Genomic DNA, 19,893 nt, shown 5'->3' with positions numbered 1-19,893 from the left:
ACAAAGAGGCCAGAGATGAAGAAAAGAATACTCAATGGAACGATGACAGTTGCTGCTGCAATCGCCATGGACCACAACTACTTTAGCTCTAGAGATTTGTGGCAAAAGGGTGGGTTTGTACTTTGTAGTAAGATTTTAGATTTGGGTTGATAACAAGAATTATATTTAAGATTTATTGGTTGATAAAAGAAGATTATTACTCCTTTCTTCAATATGGGATAATTGAATTCATTCAAGAAAGATTGTTCATACAAAAGAAAATATTTTTGAAAGAACAGTGACTGTTGTGAAACTGAGTGAATTGTAGATATTGGAAAATAGAACTCTACTCGGAACTTAAGCTAATTAAAATACAGGAATCCATAGAAATTAATCCAATAACACAAACCCATCAAAGTAAACCAATCAAACTTAAAACTTGACATGGTAAAGAAGGAAAATAACCACTCAAAATCAAATCTGAAGCAGAAAAAAGCTCAATTTCTTTAACCTAATGGATCAACAGGGAAAAAAACAGCGATAAATTTAGAGCTGCAAACATTAAAGCAGTTTGAGAGCAAAAGAGAGTTAGAAACCTTGGTTTACCTTTCAGTTGCAGTAAACTTGGAAACCCACCAAATGAGAGCAAACGAAAGAGTGACAGAGAGAAAAAGAAAAGAAAAGGTTGAGAAGGCCAAGCGTAAATTGTGTTGTAAAAAATATTAGAGAGACAGAGGGAGCAAATCTACAGAAACCCCAAGCTAGAAGGAAAAAACAGAAGATGGAAAGGGGAAGCGTCGATCGGGAGGGTAAAACAGGGTATAAAACTGAAGCAAGACCTAAACTGAGCAAAAGGAAGGGATTAGAAATCGGTGGATTTTAGGGATTAGGTCTGTAATGTAATAGACTCGTATTAGCCAATACACTGAACCAAACAAAGGATTAAAGTGGGATTAATTAGGGCCCACGAAATAGGGGTGTATTGGCATACAACCAAACATGGTTAAGAGTTATAGAAAAATTATAAAATGCTTCTTTCGGTACGATAATTTTTATAAAAAAAATTACGAAATTTATATTTCTTTACATTTTGTATAATTTTCTTATGACTTTATAAAATTTTATAATTTTTTTTATAATTTTATATATTTTATATTCTTTTACAATTTTTATAAAATTTTACAACTTTTTTAAAATTTTTTACAATTTTTATATTTTTTTCTAATTTTTTATTTTTTAATTAAAATTTAATAATATTTGTAGCTTTTATTGATTTTATTTTTTAAATTTTTAATAAAAGCATAGGCTTAATTGCTTCTTCTTTTTTGAAAAAAAGTTTGAGAGTCTTTTTGATGCACTTTGAAAGTTCAAGTACCCAATTGAATGTAAAAAAAATTTAAGCTTAATTGTTTTTATTTTTGAAAAGGTTTGAGAGATTTTTTGATGCATTTTAAAAATTCAAATACCCAAATAAGTGGAAAAAAAGAGAGTAAAGACTTAATTATTTTAAAAAAAAAACTTGAGGATTTCTTACCGCCTTAAGCCAAAAGGAAAAAATAGCATTATAATAATATTTATTACCCTTTAGGAAAAAGGATTTTTAAGTCTTTCTCAACTGAGTTGCACAAGCCTTAAAGATGCCTCTAAACTGATTACCAGAGGGACTCAAACTTGGGAAGTAGTTTTATACTGCGGTGCAAAGTAGATAGTTTATTTTCTTGCCTCTTTACTAAAAGAAAGGCTTAATGCTGAATTTTGCCCTCAAATTAGGTTTGTTTTCTCACTTTTATATTTAAATATTTTTTTCCTAGATTGATATTTAAGCTATCATTTTGGTTTAGTTTTTTTTTTTAACAGCATTAAAAAAACTGGTTGTCACGTGACTCCGATCAGAATGTGTCATGTGTACATCCAACCAATCAAAATATGTCATATGGCAATTAAATTTATTTAAAATAAAAAATTGACCCATTATTAATCGATGTTGACCAACCGTTGACAGTTTACGTGGCTTTATTAGAATGCACCATGTCACCCTCATTTTTTTTAATATTATATATAATATATTAATTTAAAATGTAAAAAAACATATATAATATATAAATAATTCAAAAAATTATATAAAAATAATTTTTTAATAAAATTCTAAAATATAAAAATATAAATTTTAAAAAATCAAAATATTATATAAAAATTTTCAATTTTTATAAAAATAAAAAAGGTATTTAACTTTTTAAAAATGAAAAAAACTTTATTTTGAAAAGTATATTTTTTAAAAATTTTCATAAATTTTATTTTTTTCAAAAACTCAAAATTCTAAAAATTCAAAACAATATATCTAAATTTTATTCTAGACAACATTGAATTTTGATTTTTTATATATTTAAAATGTTTTTTTTCAATTTTAAATATTTTTTTATTTTTTTTCATAATTTTATATTTTATATTTTTTTTAATTTTATGTTTTTATTTAAAATATGGAAAAATATTTCTTCATTTTTTTATTTATTTTTAAAGGGTAATGACTAAATTGACAGAAAATTGTAAATGTTGAGGGCTAAAAAGTTATTTTACCTTTTTTTAATAGCCACTAACGGAAAAGTTAGACAAAAGGATCAAGATTTTCAAATAAAAAAAATATAGTGACTCAACGTCTCAAAATTAAAATATAAGGACTGAATTTTAAATTTCAAAAGAATACATGAACCTTTAGCATATATAACATGTCTAGCTATCTATCTATATACAAGTTTCAACTCAAAAATTAAATGTGATTGACTAAAATATCTTTCTAAAAAATTAATTTTAAATTATTTTAAATACTTTGATATTTATAGTAAATTTCTATTAAAATTTAGAATTTTAATTTAAGCTTTTTAATTATTAGTGTTTATAAACTCCATGAAAGTGACAAGTAAACAAAAGGATTTTTTTTAAAATTATCGGTGTGTTTAATGTTTTAAAAAAAAGGGAGAAACATTCACTATTACAGAAAAATGTCAAGAGAAAATCTTTTAACTACCTCTATATCTGATCCACTAAGCATTGCTGTCCATAACATCTCAAGAATGAAGATAACCCAAGAGTCTTGCCATATTTTGGGGTTACTTCCACTTATTTTTACTTTGGTGAAGTAGTACCTTGTAAAACATCTTCCATGAAACATTTATTAGGATGCAAGACGAAGGTTTTTTCTGAACATGGGTTATTCTGAATTGTTCCAAACACGAGTTGTTCTCAATATAATTGTTCTCAATATAATTGTTCTCAACATAGAGGTTGTTTTGAACAAGAGTTGTTATGTGGTGATACTTTTCTTGGAAGAACTTATTTTGAATAATGACTCTTCTAGAAAAACACAATTGTTCTAAATAGAAGTTGTTCCTAACAACGGTTATTCTAAACATAGTTATTCTTAAAATGTCATTATTTAAAACAATAGATCTTCCAAACTTTAGTTGTCCACAACAAGAGTTGTTCTCAAATAACAACTACACTAGATAATGGTTATTCTAATAGAAACTCTATTTTGAACATAATTGTTCCAAATGTAGCTATTCTCAAACAACAATTTTCTAAACGACTATTTTGAATAATAATTGCTTTTCTAGAAGAGATATTCAATGAAGTAATACAATTACTTATTCTTAGTTTGGTAATATAATTCTTGAAACGGTAGTTAAAATTAAGCATATATCGTCTCAATTTATCACGAGATATGGGAGCTGATAAACTCGAAATCTAACTTAATAAGTAAATTGTTGACATGACTCTCGTTTCTTCCTTGGTTTTTTCTCTTAATCTCAGACGGTTCTCATCTGAGTTCTGGGCCTCGCTTTGGTTCACGTACTCGGTAACTCTGTCTCCTCTAATCATTCTTCTCACCTATAAGGGTTCTTTTCATCTTTGGTTTTTCTCCCTTTCCTTTCCCAAGTTTGACTCTATTTCCTCTATTTTTTTGCTTTCCTGTTCAAATTTCGGTTCTTTCAACTTGGCTCTGGGTCTGTTGGGATTTAAGCTTCATTGTTTATTTTGGGGTTTTCTTCATTTTGTTGAGGTTTTTTTTCTCTAATTGTTTTTGGTGTTCTGTAAAGTTCTATTGCTCTATGATGAATTTGGTTGCTTGGAATTGTAAAAGGCTAGAACAACAGTGTATTGTCCAAGGTTTGAAGAAGATTTGTCTTAAACAAGACCCCAATATTATATTCCTCATAGAATCTAAGAAAAGGAGTTCTAATTTGGAAAATTTCAGTAATAGTTTGGGATTCACACATTCTCATTATGTTGATCACATGGGGTCTACTAGGGGCCTTCCCCTTTGATGGCGCCCAAATGTGAGCCTTTCGGTTTGTGCTGCTACTAAGAATTTTATCGACACCTAGATTGATACTAAAGAGGGTGGTCGATGGTATTGCACCTTTTTATATAAAAGTCCCTATGTCAGAGGTAAACTTAAATCACAAAGATTATGAGGCGTAGTGTTGCATAGGTGACTTCAACGACATCTGTTTTAAACTCGAGAAACAAGGTGGTATGCCTATAAATGTTTTTAGAGTTAGGGATTTCAACAATTTTATCAATAATTTCAATTTGACTGATTTATTGGTTCAAAGAGAAGAGTTCACTTGGGCTTATAATAAGGAAAATGAAGGTTTTATTAGAGAAAAATTTGATAGAATCCTTTGTAATGCTATCTTGTTGGATAGTTTCCCATCAGTATTGGGTTTGTTGATATTGCTTTTGGATCATATCATAAGCCTCTCTTCTTAGCTCTCGAGAAATGGATAAACATAATCGAAAAACTCTCAAATTTGAGTCAAATGGCTTTTTAATAATGATTGTAAAGATATTGTAACTGAAGGATGGATTGAAAATGGTATTAGGGAATTTAATAGGAACTTCACGGACATAATTGAGAGTGCAAAGAATGCTCTTTCTCGTTGGAGTCTTGTTGTCGAAAGGAACATTAGGGAGGATGTTGAAATCTTATTGAGGAAATTAAAGTTCATACAAAACAGAGTGATAACTCAAAGTTGTAAAAAGAAGCTAAAGTCTCTTAACAAGGAACTTGATGATATATGACCTAGAGAAGAAAGATATTGGCACCAAAGATCTTGTGTTAAGAGGTTTTGTTTTGGTGATCAAAACACCAAAATTTTCCTTTCTACTGCTATGTTTAATAGCAAAAGAAATAATATCAAGAGATTGAATAATGAACAAGACAAATGGATCTACAATGAAAACTAATTGTCGAACCATGTGGTGAATTAATTCCAAAAAGCTTTCAAACTTGATAACAATGTTGATGCTTTGAATGTGCTTGATTCCATTAGAATATGTTGGGCTGAGTAACCGGGGTGGGGTGTTTGGTTGTCATCTCTCTTCGCGTCAAAAGGTTCAATATATTCTTAAGAAAAAAACACATATAAATATAATAAATTAGGAGTATGTTGGGCTGAGTAATCGAGGTGGGATGCTTGGTTGTCATCTCTCTTCACGTTAAAAGGTTCAATATATTCTTAAGCAAAAAAGAAAAAGTAATAATAATGAATTGCATTTAAGGACTAAGAGTAGAAACAAATAGGGTGTCTTGGTAAGTTTAATAAATTACTTAATTTTCATGAAATAATCCAAGTCGATTTTTATTTTTGTGTGATTAAATTGGAATACTTTTTTAGTTTTACTTAAAGCAAGCTAAAGGTTCTCTTTATTTTTCATATGCATTATGCCTAATTTTTATAAAACTTTGGAGTGATATTTCTTTCATGGTAAAAACTAAATTTCACAGTGGATAGGAACCATACTAGAGGACAAGTATGGGCTAAGTAGGGGGAATTTGGTAATACTCTGGATTGACATATTTTTATGTATTAATTGCATATTTATTTTGAGTATGATCCTACTAATTTGAGGTATTTATGGTTTTTTTATCTTGTAGGTACTAAATTGAAGGTAAAAGGAAATTTAGGGGCAAAAAGCATGAATTTAAAGATAAAATGGGCCAGCATGCAAAATAGGAAAGAAGTGGTGTCGAAAATACATAGTGTGGAAGACTTGGGGGCAACAGTTTAAAGAAGAGATTTTAGAAACACAAGACTCTATTTAAATTTAATTATATTAGGATTATTGTTGTGATTATTATTTAGATTTAATTTTAGCTTTTATCTTTATTTATTTTTATTTATCTTTTAAAATTGAATAGGAACAAACTAGGTTTTCTAAGTACTATAAATAGGGGATGGAGTGACACAAATTTCATTCATATTTTTTGTAAAAGCTTCTCTCCCTAAAGCTCTTGATTCTTGTTCCTTTTTTTATTTAATAAAATTTTATTTTATTAAACTTATTTTTTTTCCTGAAAAGCATGAGTCACTAAACTCATCTAGCCAAAGGTTGTCGAGATTCCCCGAAAAGGGTTCATGAGGCTTAGAATCCGCACTTAATCTTCTCAACGAATATTCACCGTTTCTCCGCACCACGGGACTGACGCTTTCGTCCATGTCCCTTCAAAAGTGATATTTTCATATTGTGTAAAGGCGACCGCTTTATATGTTTTGGGAAGGTTGCACAATTGGTTTGTTAGCTTACTGCGTCAGTAGTTGTCGACACCAAGAGACAAAATGGTGTGGCATTCGCTATTGAGAAGTGATGATCTAGAGTAAGACGATCCCACAAAAGTGATGGTTGGCTAGAGTCAGGTTCCTCTATATCGTAAGTCTAAAATCTAAGTGGAGTTGGTGGTCGTAGGCGTACTCTTCCACTATAACTGACTTATTCTGCTATGAGAAAGATCATCTAAAAGCCTAGGATTGAACCCAATGAGGATCGAGATAATTGGAGGCTAGAATCTCTCCATCAAAGATTCTCTTCTTTCAATTCTGTTTATTTTTACAATTTCAATTTCAATTTTTACAATCTCAATTTTAATTTATACAATTTCAATTTGTCCATATTTTTAATTATCTTTTTTATTTTTTTTAAGTACGTCGTTTTTATTAAACACGATTGTACCTGAAATCTCGAGAAACAATAAGTAGTATAAATCTAATCCCTGATGATTTTACCCTACTTCCTTTGAGTAAACTTTTTCTTGATGAAAACCCACAACTCTAACTTTTTAATGATCTCCTGCTAGAATATGATCTATTTTAATTGGAGATAGAATGGAACGTGTCCAATGTAGACAGGAGCCATCTAATTTGTTTCTTTATATGCATATATAAAAGTATATTTTAAGGCTAGACAAGCACTTCAAGATTTCAAATGGCACTCCCCTGGTCCTACATTGTACAAAGTGTACTCTATTAGATTTTTTTAATGCTAATTTGGTGAAATGGCGCAAATCCAGATTGCAAACCTACAGAACCCACAACGTACAGCACATTTCCCCAAGAAAAACACCGATGGTTCAGGGTTTAACAAAATGAATACAATAGAAATTGACTTCCAACTTTTGGACCACTCCTCCATGTCTGGCTCTCTCAACCTAATCCTAATGTTTTAATTCCTTCAGCTCTCCTGTCTTTTCTTTCTTTCTGTTTTAATCTCAAATTCAAAAACTATGCACACTGCATTTATCACCTTCAGTAGAGAATCCTTTTAAAGGATACAAATTCTTGTAAAAGAAAAACTGTTTACTACAAAATCTTTAATAAGCTTCAGACTGATAACTGTTTACTAAAAAACATTGTTCGGTCAAATTGTTGCTGCCAAAAGTTGACCCACAAAAATTGAATGAAATGAAGATATGGGCATAGCAGATGAAGAACAAGTGATGGAATGAGATTATATGAAATCATGACTATTTTTGACAACAATGGTGAGAATAGCTTTAATTTATCATGCGTGCTTTGGTACCTTTTGGTACTGTAATCAGGCATGGAAAAAGGTGGAAAAAAAGTTTGTGTATAATTTTTAACTGTTTGAATTGAAAGAGAAAAAAGAAAAGAAAAAGAAGATAGTTGTACACCTCGTAAACATGTCATAACAATGCGTAAGAACCGGTTTTTTTACTAAACTAATCTAAAAAATCAAATATTTATAAGAATGATTTAACTTTAAAAATAATGATGGGAATAACTTGAAATGAACAATGTCGGACAGTATCAACCCTCCATGGCCAATACCTCCATGCAATCAGCAGCTAATGATTAGGGGATAATTGAGTTGGATACCAGCATCGCCCAATACTATTCATTTTAGATTATACCCATTTTTTTTGAAATTGAGTCACTCTTGTAAATATTTAATTTTTTTTAGATTAGTTGACAAAAAGAGGGCATAGAAACCTTTTACAATCCATAACCTTAAAAAGGAGAGCATTGTTAGCCATTTCGTACGATGAGAACTGGGGTCCGAAAAAACTGCTCAGGGGACATGGAGGATGGGCAAAAACCAGATATCCCCACAAAGGGGTCCCCCCTTTGAACTAGCCAACAACATCCTAAATACCCATCTGTTGAATTTGTCAGTTTGCCTTAACTCTAGATGCCTTGCAGATGTTGCAGATTGGTGGTGGCTATCTTTACCAAATTAGCTGACCATCCCCTGAAAAGATTCCCCTAACCCCCCCAATAAAAAATGATAATAATAACTTTTTAAAATTAATACACATTTATACAAGTAACCAACTATAACTATAGTACTGAGTGGTAGATGAAAAGAATAAATTAAAAGAAGAAAAAAAAAAGTGAAAGACACTCATCTAGCAGGAATCCAACGGCAATATCTGAGAGGAACATGAAGGGCACTGTGGTAAATATTGGAGAGGTGTTCCATTCTTTCCAACAATGAATTTAAGGAAAGACCCTTGTATGTCTTCTGTTAAAATTGGTGTGTTGTTGGCAGCTTTAACACCACAGTTTTGAATGGAGCCACCATTTCTTTGTACCCTTTTCTCAGCTTCTAGCATCAATCTGTCTAAAAGTTTCTCTTCTGCATCCCTTAAGAACTTGAATTTTGGAGGAGGTGAAGATCTAAGCTTGTTTAACTCTGCATCTGTGGATGATTCAAAGAGGGGATTGAATCCATTGCGGTGATAAGAATCAAAGGGGTTCAAAGGAGGAGACTTCAATGGTGGGGAAGCCAAAGGACTAAGAGGAGTGTCAACAGTTAACATAAGATCACTCAAGCTCCCTGTTCTGGATCCTTTTCTGCTCTTCTCACCTCTAGACCTGCCATCTTCAGACTCCAAATCTTCCTTTGTTTCCTCCTTGATTGTGAAGAGAAATCTGGGTGGACCTGCCAGATTGTGTAGTCTCATGAGCTCTGATTCTACACCCTCTTCTCCAAAACCCTTCACCAGCAAACTCCTGCTTGAGCCAAGTTCCAAGTCTGGTTCAACACTATTGCTATCTTTGTTTTTAACTAAACCTTGATTATTGTTGTTGTTGGCAGCGGTGGATGCATGCAAAGAAGCAGATTTTTTCCAGCAGAAGAGTTGAACGAGCTCCTTTGCGTAGTTGTTGTAATCATCTTCAACTTGTGAGCCGGTAATTCTCTTCTTCCACCAAAGCAAATAGTAAAGCTCTGCAACAAGAGCCAGTAGAAGACAACCAAAAACCAAACTTAAACCAATGCTTAACCCACTGAAAGATGTCATTTTTGCTTGCAAATTTCACATCTCCTGGAATATATCGTATCTTGGTTTTGCAAATTCCACAATATTCTCTCTCTCCTTCTCTGAGAACTCTGTAAAAGAAAAAGGAAAGAGAAAAGGAGTTTAAATCATGCCACAACTTCCATGTGAGGTACACAACCGAGACCAAAAGCCTCTTTTTTTCTAAAGGAACCAAAAAAAAAAAACGATAATGGAATATTGAAGTATAACCTTCACTTTTACTGCAAATTCACAAGCTAAGATTCCGTGTGGTAACGCACTATGGACCATGTATATCTATCTATCTGCCTACAACACACGCCATGAGGAACCTAAGGAAATGCCGAGGAAATTTCACCAGAGATTAAAAATAAAATAAAGAAGAAGCTTACCTTATACGTCCAAAATTTCTCAGCAACAATGGAACACCAAAAATAAATAAATAAATAAATAAATAAACAAAGAAGGGTTGCAGAGCGAGAGAAAGAGTAGGAAATTAAATGATTGGGGGGTATGGGCAAATCTTTGTACAATAGTGCTGAAAGGTGTGGAAATTGTAATAAGGTAGCGAAGGCAGCTCACATGGGCAGGTAATGGTTTTGAATAGAAAAATGAAAAAGACTGAGGAAACAAACTCAAAAAGGGGTTAAGTGATTGCATCACCCTACGCCCCACTCGGTTGCCTCTATGTAAACCCTCTTTAACTTGGATTACAAGACAGTGCCCATAAATACACCCCACATCCATCAAAATCTAGCTGTGGGTTTTGATGGAATATGTGAACTAAGCTGATTTTTAACTATTTCATTATCTCATCAACTTTATTACAAGAATTTCCCCGTTGGAATTGTTGTCTTTTCTGTCAACTTTTTCCTTTGATTTACCAACTACCTTTGAAATTAAAATGTACCTCTCTTCTAACTTTTAAAACTTTACTAACTATACCAAATTAAGGAGGCTTTGCTTTTGCCGTTATAACGTTCGTGTTCCAACTCCAAATGGATATTTTGGTTTATTTCACATTGAATCTATAGGAAGCCCCAGATTTCCTCCAATCTTTCAAACAATAATAACATTTCATGGAGGCATCTTTACTAGAAGAGGGAGATTAAATTTTGCTTCATTTACTCAAAAAGTGAGTAAATTAATTTTCATTTGTTAGATTAAAGAACAAATAATTCTTTTTTGTTAAAAATTATATTCATTTTTAATGTTAAAAATTGGTGTGATTAATAAAATAATTAAATAGTTAGACGAGATATACCGCATGTATCTCATGATGACATACAATAACTAATTTTTAATCGTAAATATGATGAAATTCTTAATAAAAAGGCCAATTTACTTTTGAATCTAATATATAAAAATTAATTCATTTATTTTTTAATAAAAAATAAAATACAACATCCTTCGTAATACTTTTTAGCAATTAAATTGCATGTCCTGTATACAATGACATAGCCTTTTATTTTTCTGTTAGATTTAATTAAAAATGGTTATGATATGATGGATATGCTGCAGTGCAGCATACGGCAGAAGTACTGTCAACTGTTCCCGTATGGCATACCTATTTTACGTTAAATTCCCTTCTTTAAGCGTGTAATAATTAGTCCCTGGAGTATTCAATCAAAAAATATACTGCAAGGGAAAATTCAAATAAAAAATAAGAAAAAAATAATATGGAGAAAAGGGGTGAATTTTGATGTTCAACAGAGTCTAAAATAAATTTGTAAAGTTAAGCTTTTTAATATCCAACAAGGTCCTCCCAAGTTGGTAGAGTGAGTAAAGAGACATTTAAAGAATTGGCTAACATCAGTCACGGGGTGGATGAAATTGACATTGATGGACCTAGGGTTCCTTACATCCCAATGTCCACTCTAAAAATGTCTCATTTGAAGTTACTTGCAAGTAATAATGAGTACCAACATATTCCCCCCGGGTAAGGTAAAATGACAGATACGGTGTTCAGTTTACATCTCGATTTCTATCCATTAAGTTGCCAAAAGAAACCATGCTATTTGGTCAATCCATTAATAATCTTGTCTGTCTCTAATTAATTTAGTTGTAAAAATAACTTATGTTGTTTTGCTTTCTCATTTTCCATCATTATTAATGTAGTTGGGAAGCTAACAATTAGGTTGTTAGTTTATATGGTTAATGATTATAATCGGAATTAAGATTTCAGTATTTAGTAGAGAATAGAGGATAAGTTCATTGGTTAATATCTAGGGACTTGAAAAGCCATTTTAGTAATTAGATTTGAGTGTAATTGGTAATTATTATAATTAGTGGATATCACTAACTTGAGTGTAAATCAATTACATTTTTCCAACTTTTAAGAAGGGTGAGAATTAGAATAATTACAAACTATTACTCTCAAATTTAATTCTCAATGCATTTCCAAACACATCTTTAAGTTTAAGAAATCACTTTTATACAATAATAATATTATTTAATTTTAGGACATGTAGTTTACTTTTAAGAATATAATTATATATTATTTTATTAATCTCATTTAAATAATTTGAAATTTTTATTGATTAGAAATGATTTTTTTATAAATTTTGACCTACGTAATATTTTGATTAAGTGGTAGCATATAATATGCCCTTATATTGGAAAAAAAAAAAGAAAGAAAAGAAAAAGCGTATATGCCCTTAGACGTCATGTAAAAGGAAGGGTTCAAATCATATCAAGCAAGTACTACTTACTTCCTCTCAATAAGTGGTTGTACGTTACACAGGGCTTAATCCAACTAGAAGTTCTTGGCTCCACTTCTAGTTCAAACTTTTTGTGAAGTCAAAAAGAAAAAATCTCCAAAAACTCAAACACAACATTGATGGATTGAAAAATTAATCGATTCTGGACCAATTATACTTCAAAATCTTTTCCAGGAGCCCCTAAAACAAGTTGTTAGTTTAGACTTTAGATAAGATGATAAGTTCAAGTAGGAGCTTTTTATTGGGTAATAACTTGAAATACAGATAAGTATAGAATTCAGTCTACTTTTATTGCTGTAATCCAATCGAAACATAATAAAAAAAATTGGTTAAACTATATAAATATTTATTCAATTAAAAAAAATTATTTTAGGTACTCAAAATAAATATTTTCAAAAAATATAATAATAAATTTTATATTATTATTTATGTTAGGTAAAATAAAAATCTCCCCAACCCCCTTCTCTCTCCCCCTCCCCGACCGGACCTTCCCCACCACTGTTCTCGTCCCCCTTCCCCCACCCCCACCACCGTTCCTCTTCCTCTCCCCTACGCCCTATATACTCGCACTGACTTGCTAGGATGTATATTCTCCTTCTATCTCCACTGAATTTACACTTCTCTATCTGCCTCCCTAAAAGAAAAGAATCAACACTTCTCTACATTGACATAGAGCGTGAGATCATTTTTCTTTCGCATTATTGGGAGGGAAAAGAAAAATAAAAAGAAGAAGAAGCATCCAAAAATATGGATGGTTTAGAAAGAGCTCGAAGTTGAAATCCTAGTAGAAGAACAAGGCATAGCAGCATAGGGAGGAGCTTAAGCAAGAGTAGTTGGAATATGGAAGATGTATTTTTAGGTTCCAAAAGAAGTAGCCGTGTGGAAGATGATGAAGAAGCTCTAAAATGGGCTGCTATCAAGAGGCTACCCACATATGATCGGCTGAGGACAAGCATCATGTAGTCTTTTGTGGATCATGAAATCATTGGCAACAAGGTGGACTATAGAGAGTTGATGTTAGAAACCTTAGCATGAACGGTGGTGGGAGAGGGGTTTTTTAATATATATTTTGAGGGTTTATTTTTTAAAATTATACTAAATTGATATAATAAATAAAAATTGAGAGTTAAATTTATTATTATAATAATTTTTTTAGTGCTATGTTAATTTGCGATTTATAATTTGAAGGAAGTGACAAAAATAATTTAACTATCTAACGTGACGTAAGTGCTTTAAATTATGAATTTTTTTATTTTTAGTAAGTGACGAAAATAATTTAACTATCTAACGTGATGTGAGTGCTTAAATTATAATTTTTTTTATTTTTAGTATCTAAAATAAAAAATTTTAATAGGTGACTAATTATTTGTAGTTACCCAAAAATATTTGAAATCTTTTAAAAGTTGTAATGCTTCGATTTTTCAAGTGTTGGAGAATGAAACTTTTGGGCCTTTTTGTGATCAAAGATTGAGGTAAGGTGGACTTGTCTTTGGGTGTTCGACTATGAAGGAAGAATCGGGATGGAGGCCTATATTATTACAGTAAAAATTGAGGGAAAAAACAAAAACTAAATGGTTAATATGCAAATTTACCACTATAAGTGGAAATTGAAAGGGGCAGGTGGGAGAGACAGTGGGAGGAGGGGGGACCCGTGGTGGGGTAGAGTTTTTTTTTAATATTAATATTAATATTAATATTAATATTAATATAATTTTTAAAAATTTTTGTAATCATTATTTATAATTTTTATAATAAATTTTATATTTTAGTAATTTTAATTTTTTAATATTTCTTTAAAAAATAGAATAATTATTAAGAAAGTAATTAAAACTATCAAGTTAATATTTCATTTATATTTTAGGGATCAAATTGATTATTAACCTTTTAAATTAACATGTCACATAATCATTTTAACTAGAAATAGTGGATGAGTGGTAAAAATATTAAAAATTCGATAACATGAATGACTATTACGTTAATAAAAAAGGTTAGATGGTCGAAATATAATATTGACCAAAGTTCAGGGACAACTGATATAGCTTACCATTACTTTAATTCATATTTGCATTCCACTTGTGAACTAATGATAAATTTATTACTATAAATTCTATTTTGAATTTTATTATTTTACTTTTATTTAAATGAATTTTTCCATTAAAATTATTTTTTAAAATTTTCTATTCAATTTAAATTTAAAATACTTTGAAGAAAAAATTAAATGACAAAATATTTTTTATATTTTACTTTAATATTTAAAAATAATAAGTTAGTTAATGTAATTTTAAAATTAAATAAAAATGGTTATTTTATAATAATAAAATTCCTTTTAAGATATATGTATTTTTTTATTTTTTTCAAATTTTTATTTCATTAAATAGAAGTTCTAATTTAATTTATTAATTTTTAATATTTATAAGTTAAGTTAAATTATTGTTAACTTTTAAAATAAAAAATTTGTTTGTAAATCATTAAAATTAATATTGAGTGGTAAAATTTAATTAAAAATTAAATTTAATTACAAAATTTAATAAAATTCAAAGTTTAATAGTAAAATTTAATCACTAAATAGTAAATTTATTTATATTTTTAAAATATAACTAAAAACATCAATGAAAACAAAGTAGACCTATAGTATAATTATAAATTTACTCATTAACCCAAAACAAAATTAAAATTAAAATAGTAATAATGTTACTATTAACCTTTTTTGTTGTCCTTACTGATAGTAAATTTAGATTTTTGTGAACATTTTTGCTTAATTTTACTGACAGTATGAAGCATGTTTCTAAGAGAAAGGAAAAGATTTGCGAACTATTCATGCAATCTATATTTTGATTTTGGGAACATAAATCTAATTGTCTGAAACAACACTAATATGTTATGACGAAGAATGGTCTAAACACCCAAATATAGTTTCATAATCTTTGTTTCAACCTCCATTCATGTTCGTGTTTCGGTATATTTTACAACGCTGGCACCGGCTGGTTAAGGAAGCTTCCCCATCAAAAGAGAAAGAGATGATTATTTAACCATCTGTATCGATTTCCGAGACAACAGAAAAAAGAACCCGAGAATAGGGCGGAGGTAGTGGCGGAGGATGGTGCAGCGCACGGTAACAAAGCATACAGAAGAGTCAGCAAATTTAAATGACCCTTAATAACTGGTGTACGAGCTACACAAACCTAGTATCGGCTTTTTTTCTCCCTGATAGATTGACCAACTGACTGCGCCCATTAATGGTGCCTTGACAAGATCCTCCTCTTCTCAATTTTCTTTCTCACCAAACACTCCTTTACTCATAAAAAATTGAACTTGTAATCGATAAATTTAATGTATAAGAAACGTTTTTTCTTATACTCCTTATTTTGTGGGTTCATTTCAAAAGTTAGAATCAGCAATTTTTTTAATATATTTTATTATTAGATAATAAAACATAAATTTTCAAAATAATTATGATAAATATTTTCAAAATAAATTAAAATTATTATAATGTTTAATATAAAATAATAAACATCTAAAATTGCCTCTATATTGTATCAAACCCAAAACATGGGCAATAAAATAAACACTTATAATCATTAGTATTCAACAATTAGAAGGTTAATATTATTGGTGCTTTGATGGCAAAATATTGTATTTATTTGTAGAGTAGACTATTTGTGTAATTAAATTGAGAAATAAATTCAGTATCTACCAATCCTCCCTAGTTTACAAGGGAACAAACATGTTATTATATAATAAATCAATTAATTTCTAATGCTACTTGTTTCGTTGAATGTACGGAATCACATTCATGTTTAGAATAAGTAATATACTCTCTTTTTTTACTAAGGAGTGAATCAATGGTATTTATATATAAATTAATATTTCCATTCAACAAATAACTATTCAACTTCATCTGAATCTGCATGCATTCATCTCCTCAGCTTTTCAATTCCCAAAGCCAAGCCTTTACCTTCACCTTACAAATCAAAGGGGTTGTCTTTTTCCTTGAAATTTCATTGACATTTCTACCTTTGCTTCTGTTATTTCTTCTTCAATGTCGTATCTTGCGTTTTGCTTTTTTCCCTCCCACGATGAGCTCATCCTTACATTCCCGAGATACAACTAATATAAAGCATCTACTTGGTCAACTACAAAGCATCGATCTTGGGGGTGATTTCGTCTTTCCTCTTCTAACGAAGAAGAAGAAGACGACGAGACACCTAAGGCCAAATCCTCCTTTCAGCCGCTACTCGCCATGTTTTCAGAGATTTTTTCAGCACAAAAAAACAATACGCATGCTTCTCTCTCTCTCTCCCCCATGTTTTCTTTGTTTTGTTTTCCTTTATATATCGTAAAATCTAGAAGAACCTATAAAATCTCAGAAACCTCAAACAAGCCAAAAAAAAAATCAAAACAATGGAAGGCGGTAATATGGACACGTCTGGTGATGGCGGAACTACAGGGGATTCAAGGTGGAACCCAACAAAGGAACAAATAAGCATCCTTGAAAGTTTGTATTTGCAAGGGTTAAGGACGCCAAGCGCAGACCAGATACAGCAGATAACAAGCAGGCTTAAAGCTTATGGCAGCATTGAAGGGAAAAACGTCTTCTATTGGTTTCAAAATCATAAAGCAAGGCAAAGGCAGAAACAGAAGAAACAAAATTTGGCTTATATCAATCGCTATCTTTATTGGACGACTCAACCTGTTTATCCTCCTCCTCCTCCTCATGGCATCAATGGTTCTTTCAGAAATATTCATCTTTTTGGCTTATTTTAGTGGGTTCATCACTCTTATACTGTCAAACATTTAACTTGGAATATTGTTTTTCCTTATTACAGTTGCTTGTGGACCACATTTTCTACCACAAGTTGAATTAGGAATTTACCCTCAGACTCAGTGCCCCAAGGTTCTTTTCCCTGGCGGAGACGAGAGGAGAGAAAGGCCTGCCAAAATGGGGAAGCCTCTGCAACGGGACTACAACACGATGCTGCCACATGCTGAAAACTTTGAAGGCCTCCTCAACATTAGTAATCATGAGACTTTGGAACTGTTCCCTTTGCACCCAACTGGACTTTTAGAAACAAAGGAAACATTAATGTCTCCACCTGGTTCAACCAATTCTGCTGGAATTTCGATTATTACTCCATCTATCTCTTGTGAGACTACTGCCGGTATCGACGAAGAAGGCTCTGGTACTGGTGAACAGCAATTCTTTGATTTCTTCACATCCCAAGGTTCTTCCGCAAGAGATTAAACAATTGATGGAGGCTAAGAACAATGTTGAGCATTTGGCAATAATTCTCAGTTCTGTTGTCATTTTTTGCCCCCCCCCCCCCGCCTCCCGCGTAATTAGTGATTAGGGAGGTTTTTTTTTTTTTTTTTTTTTTTTTGTAAAGCTTCTTCTCCGAGAGATATATCTGATTCAATATTATGTCATTTTGCTTTTCCTCTTACATATTTTTTTATAAAATACTTTATTGATTCAGTTAAATGGAGAATTGGTTTTGTAAGGAACTCTCAAATGAACATAAAACTAGCTATAGTGTAATTCTTTAATCTTTGTTACTTAATCTGGAATAAATACATTGATGAGATTATATACAAGTGAACAATAGCTCTATGAGAATAACACTCTTAACTACTTAACAGATTGATTAACCAACTAACCACCTTAACAATACAACTGGTTAACATGCACCTAGCTTTTTAATAGGTGTGACCTTAAGTGAATTTCGAAAACGATTAAACTAAGAGACAGATAGTGGTTTAGTAAGAATATCAACAACTTGATCACAAGCAAGCACCTCACCAACACAAAGAGATCCATTAGCCACTTTTTCACGGACAAAAAATAAGTCAAGCTCAACATGTTTGAATTTGGAGTGCAATACTGGATTAGCTGTAACCGCGACCGCACTTGAATTATCACACCAAACTGTAGGAAGATCGACTGAATTGATTCATAATTCTTATAACAGAGACACCAACCATGCAATATCACTAGTAGCTGCAGCTAGACTTCTATACCCAGCCTCTGCCGTCGAACAAGACACAACTTGTTGTTTCTTGTAACACCATGAAACATGCGTTTGACCAAAATATATACAAAAGCCTGTCGTAGACCGATGATCATCAAAATCAAGATCCTAGTTGGCATCAGCATATCCAACCTAAGATAGTCTATCAGATTGTTGAAATACCAACCCATAAGTAATAGTACCACGTAAATACCTCAGGATGCATTTTAAAACTATCAAATAAACTATAGTAGGTGCATGCATGAATTGACAAATACAATTAATAGCATACGCAATATCCGGTTGAGTTAGAACCACATACTGAAGAGCACCTGCAAGACTTCTGTACTCAGTAGGATCAACAAGTCTATCACCATCATCCTTAAACAAAGTTGACGAATTAACCATTGGTGTATGAACACTCTTTGCATTAGTCAAACAACTCATGTCAAGAAATCTTGAATGTATTTGCGCTGACATAAGTGAAGGCTACCAGTGAAAGATAAACTAACCTCAATTTCCAAAAAATAATTAAGTTCACCCATATCTTTTAGAGAGAACTTGTTATGTAATAGCTGAATGAAGAAATTTATTTCCTCAGTGGAACTGCCAGTAATGATAATGTCATCCACATAGACCAAAATATAGACAGTGGACGTGTGCGAAATTTTAACAAATAAAGAGGCATCAGCTTTAGATAGAACAAAGCCATTAGAAATAAGAAATTGCTTCAACGTGTCAAACCAGGCCATTAAAGCATCAAACTCAGCTTGAACTACAAGTTTCCACTCCTTATGAACAAGAGCCTCATCAACAGACTTAGGCTCAAAATCTACAACATCCACTGACAAAGCTTTAGGCTTAAAAATTCCGGCCTTAGACTGAGTAACCATAGCATAAGTATTTCCTATAGGCAGAGCAGAACCGATTGGAGAGTCCATAGAAGAACTCGAAACCTCCCTTATATTATTTCCATATTCAGCTTGTGAATCAATCGAGACACACTCACTAGGACCATCCACATCAACCGGGACAGATGTATCAACATGAAAACCTGAATCGAGAGACAGAGATGCAACTGGTAATGGAGTAGTTGTGCTGCTAAACTCTGCAGAAGACTCAGAAGAAGTCTGAACAACAGGAACATATGTAGGAGAATGAGAAGAGGTTGGAATAGTGGAAAGTACAGACAAATGAGCCAGAAATCGATGTTCATCAAACACAACATAACGAGAAATAACTACCTTGCCCTCCGGTGTAAGACAATAATAACCTTTATGTTGAGAATTATAACCCAGAAATGTACATGGTTGTGACCGAAAATCTAGTTTGTGTAACACAAAAGGACGTAAATACGGGAAGCAACAACAACCAAACACCCTCAAGTGATCATATGTAGGCTCACGACCATAAAGATTCTGATATAGAGACTGACCTTTCAAAACTGGAGTGGGCAACCTATTAATTAGATGCACAACACTACAGAATGCATAGCCCCAAAACTTCATAAGTAAATTAGCTTGAGCCAAAAGTGTAAGACCAGTTTCCACAATGTGCTTGTGTTTGCGCTCAAATACACCATTTTGTTCAG

The 19,893-nt window shown here is 31.7% G+C and overlaps 2 protein-coding genes across 4 annotated transcripts; one reads left to right on the top strand and one right to left on the bottom strand.

Annotated features, from left to right (window-relative positions):
* Positions 1-8,280: 8,280 nt before the first annotated feature.
* LOC107954068 (uncharacterized) lies at positions 8,281-10,298 on the bottom strand. 3 transcript variants are annotated; one of them, XM_016889545.2, is made up of 3 exons: positions 9,970-10,298; positions 9,809-9,882; positions 8,281-9,669 (listed from the first exon to the last, which is right to left on the bottom strand). In XM_016889545.2, the coding sequence occupies exon 3, from the start codon at positions 9,578-9,580 to the stop codon at positions 8,684-8,686; it is 897 nt and encodes a 298-aa protein (XP_016745034.1). In that variant the 5' UTR covers positions 9,581-9,669; positions 9,809-9,882; positions 9,970-10,298; the 3' UTR covers positions 8,281-8,683. The 3 variants fall into 3 exon arrangements, with proteins under 3 accessions (XP_016745034.1, XP_016745032.1, XP_016745035.1); XM_016889543.2 differs by having other exon boundaries at positions 9,809-9,886; positions 9,970-10,274; XM_016889546.2 differs by lacking the exon at positions 9,809-9,882 and having other exon boundaries at positions 9,970-10,274.
* Positions 10,299-16,539: 6,241 nt separating this feature from the next.
* On the top strand, positions 16,540-17,735 carry LOC107956629 (WUSCHEL-related homeobox 2). Its single transcript, XM_016892224.2, has 2 exons — positions 16,540-17,023; positions 17,124-17,735. The coding sequence occupies exons 1-2, from the start codon at positions 16,699-16,701 to the stop codon at positions 17,537-17,539; spliced, it is 741 nt and encodes a 246-aa protein (XP_016747713.1). The 5' UTR covers positions 16,540-16,698; the 3' UTR covers positions 17,540-17,735.
* Positions 17,736-19,893: the final 2,158 nt, after the last annotated feature.

This window comes from Gossypium hirsutum, chromosome D07, assembly GCF_007990345.1.
Source record: "Gossypium hirsutum isolate 1008001.06 chromosome D07, Gossypium_hirsutum_v2.1, whole genome shotgun sequence".
In the NCBI taxonomy this organism is placed as follows: domain Eukaryota; kingdom Viridiplantae; phylum Streptophyta; class Magnoliopsida; order Malvales; family Malvaceae; genus Gossypium; species Gossypium hirsutum.
The sequence above is the reverse complement of the archived record's forward strand: the minus strand, read 5'-3'. Positions and strand labels throughout refer to the sequence as shown.

Bases quoted from the DNA above. Each gene is read 5' to 3' on its own strand.
- LOC107954068 (XM_016889545.2), bottom strand. From the start codon at position 9,580: ATGACATCTTTCAGTGGGTTAAGCATTGGTTTAAGTTTGGTTTTTGGT.
- LOC107956629 (XM_016892224.2), top strand. From the start codon at position 16,699: ATGGAAGGCGGTAATATGGACACGTCTGGTGATGGCGGAACTACAGGG. The intron at 17,024-17,123 runs GTTCTTTCAGAA...TCCTTATTACAG, and splicing joins TCCTCCTCATGGCATCAATG to TTGCTTGTGGACCACATTTT.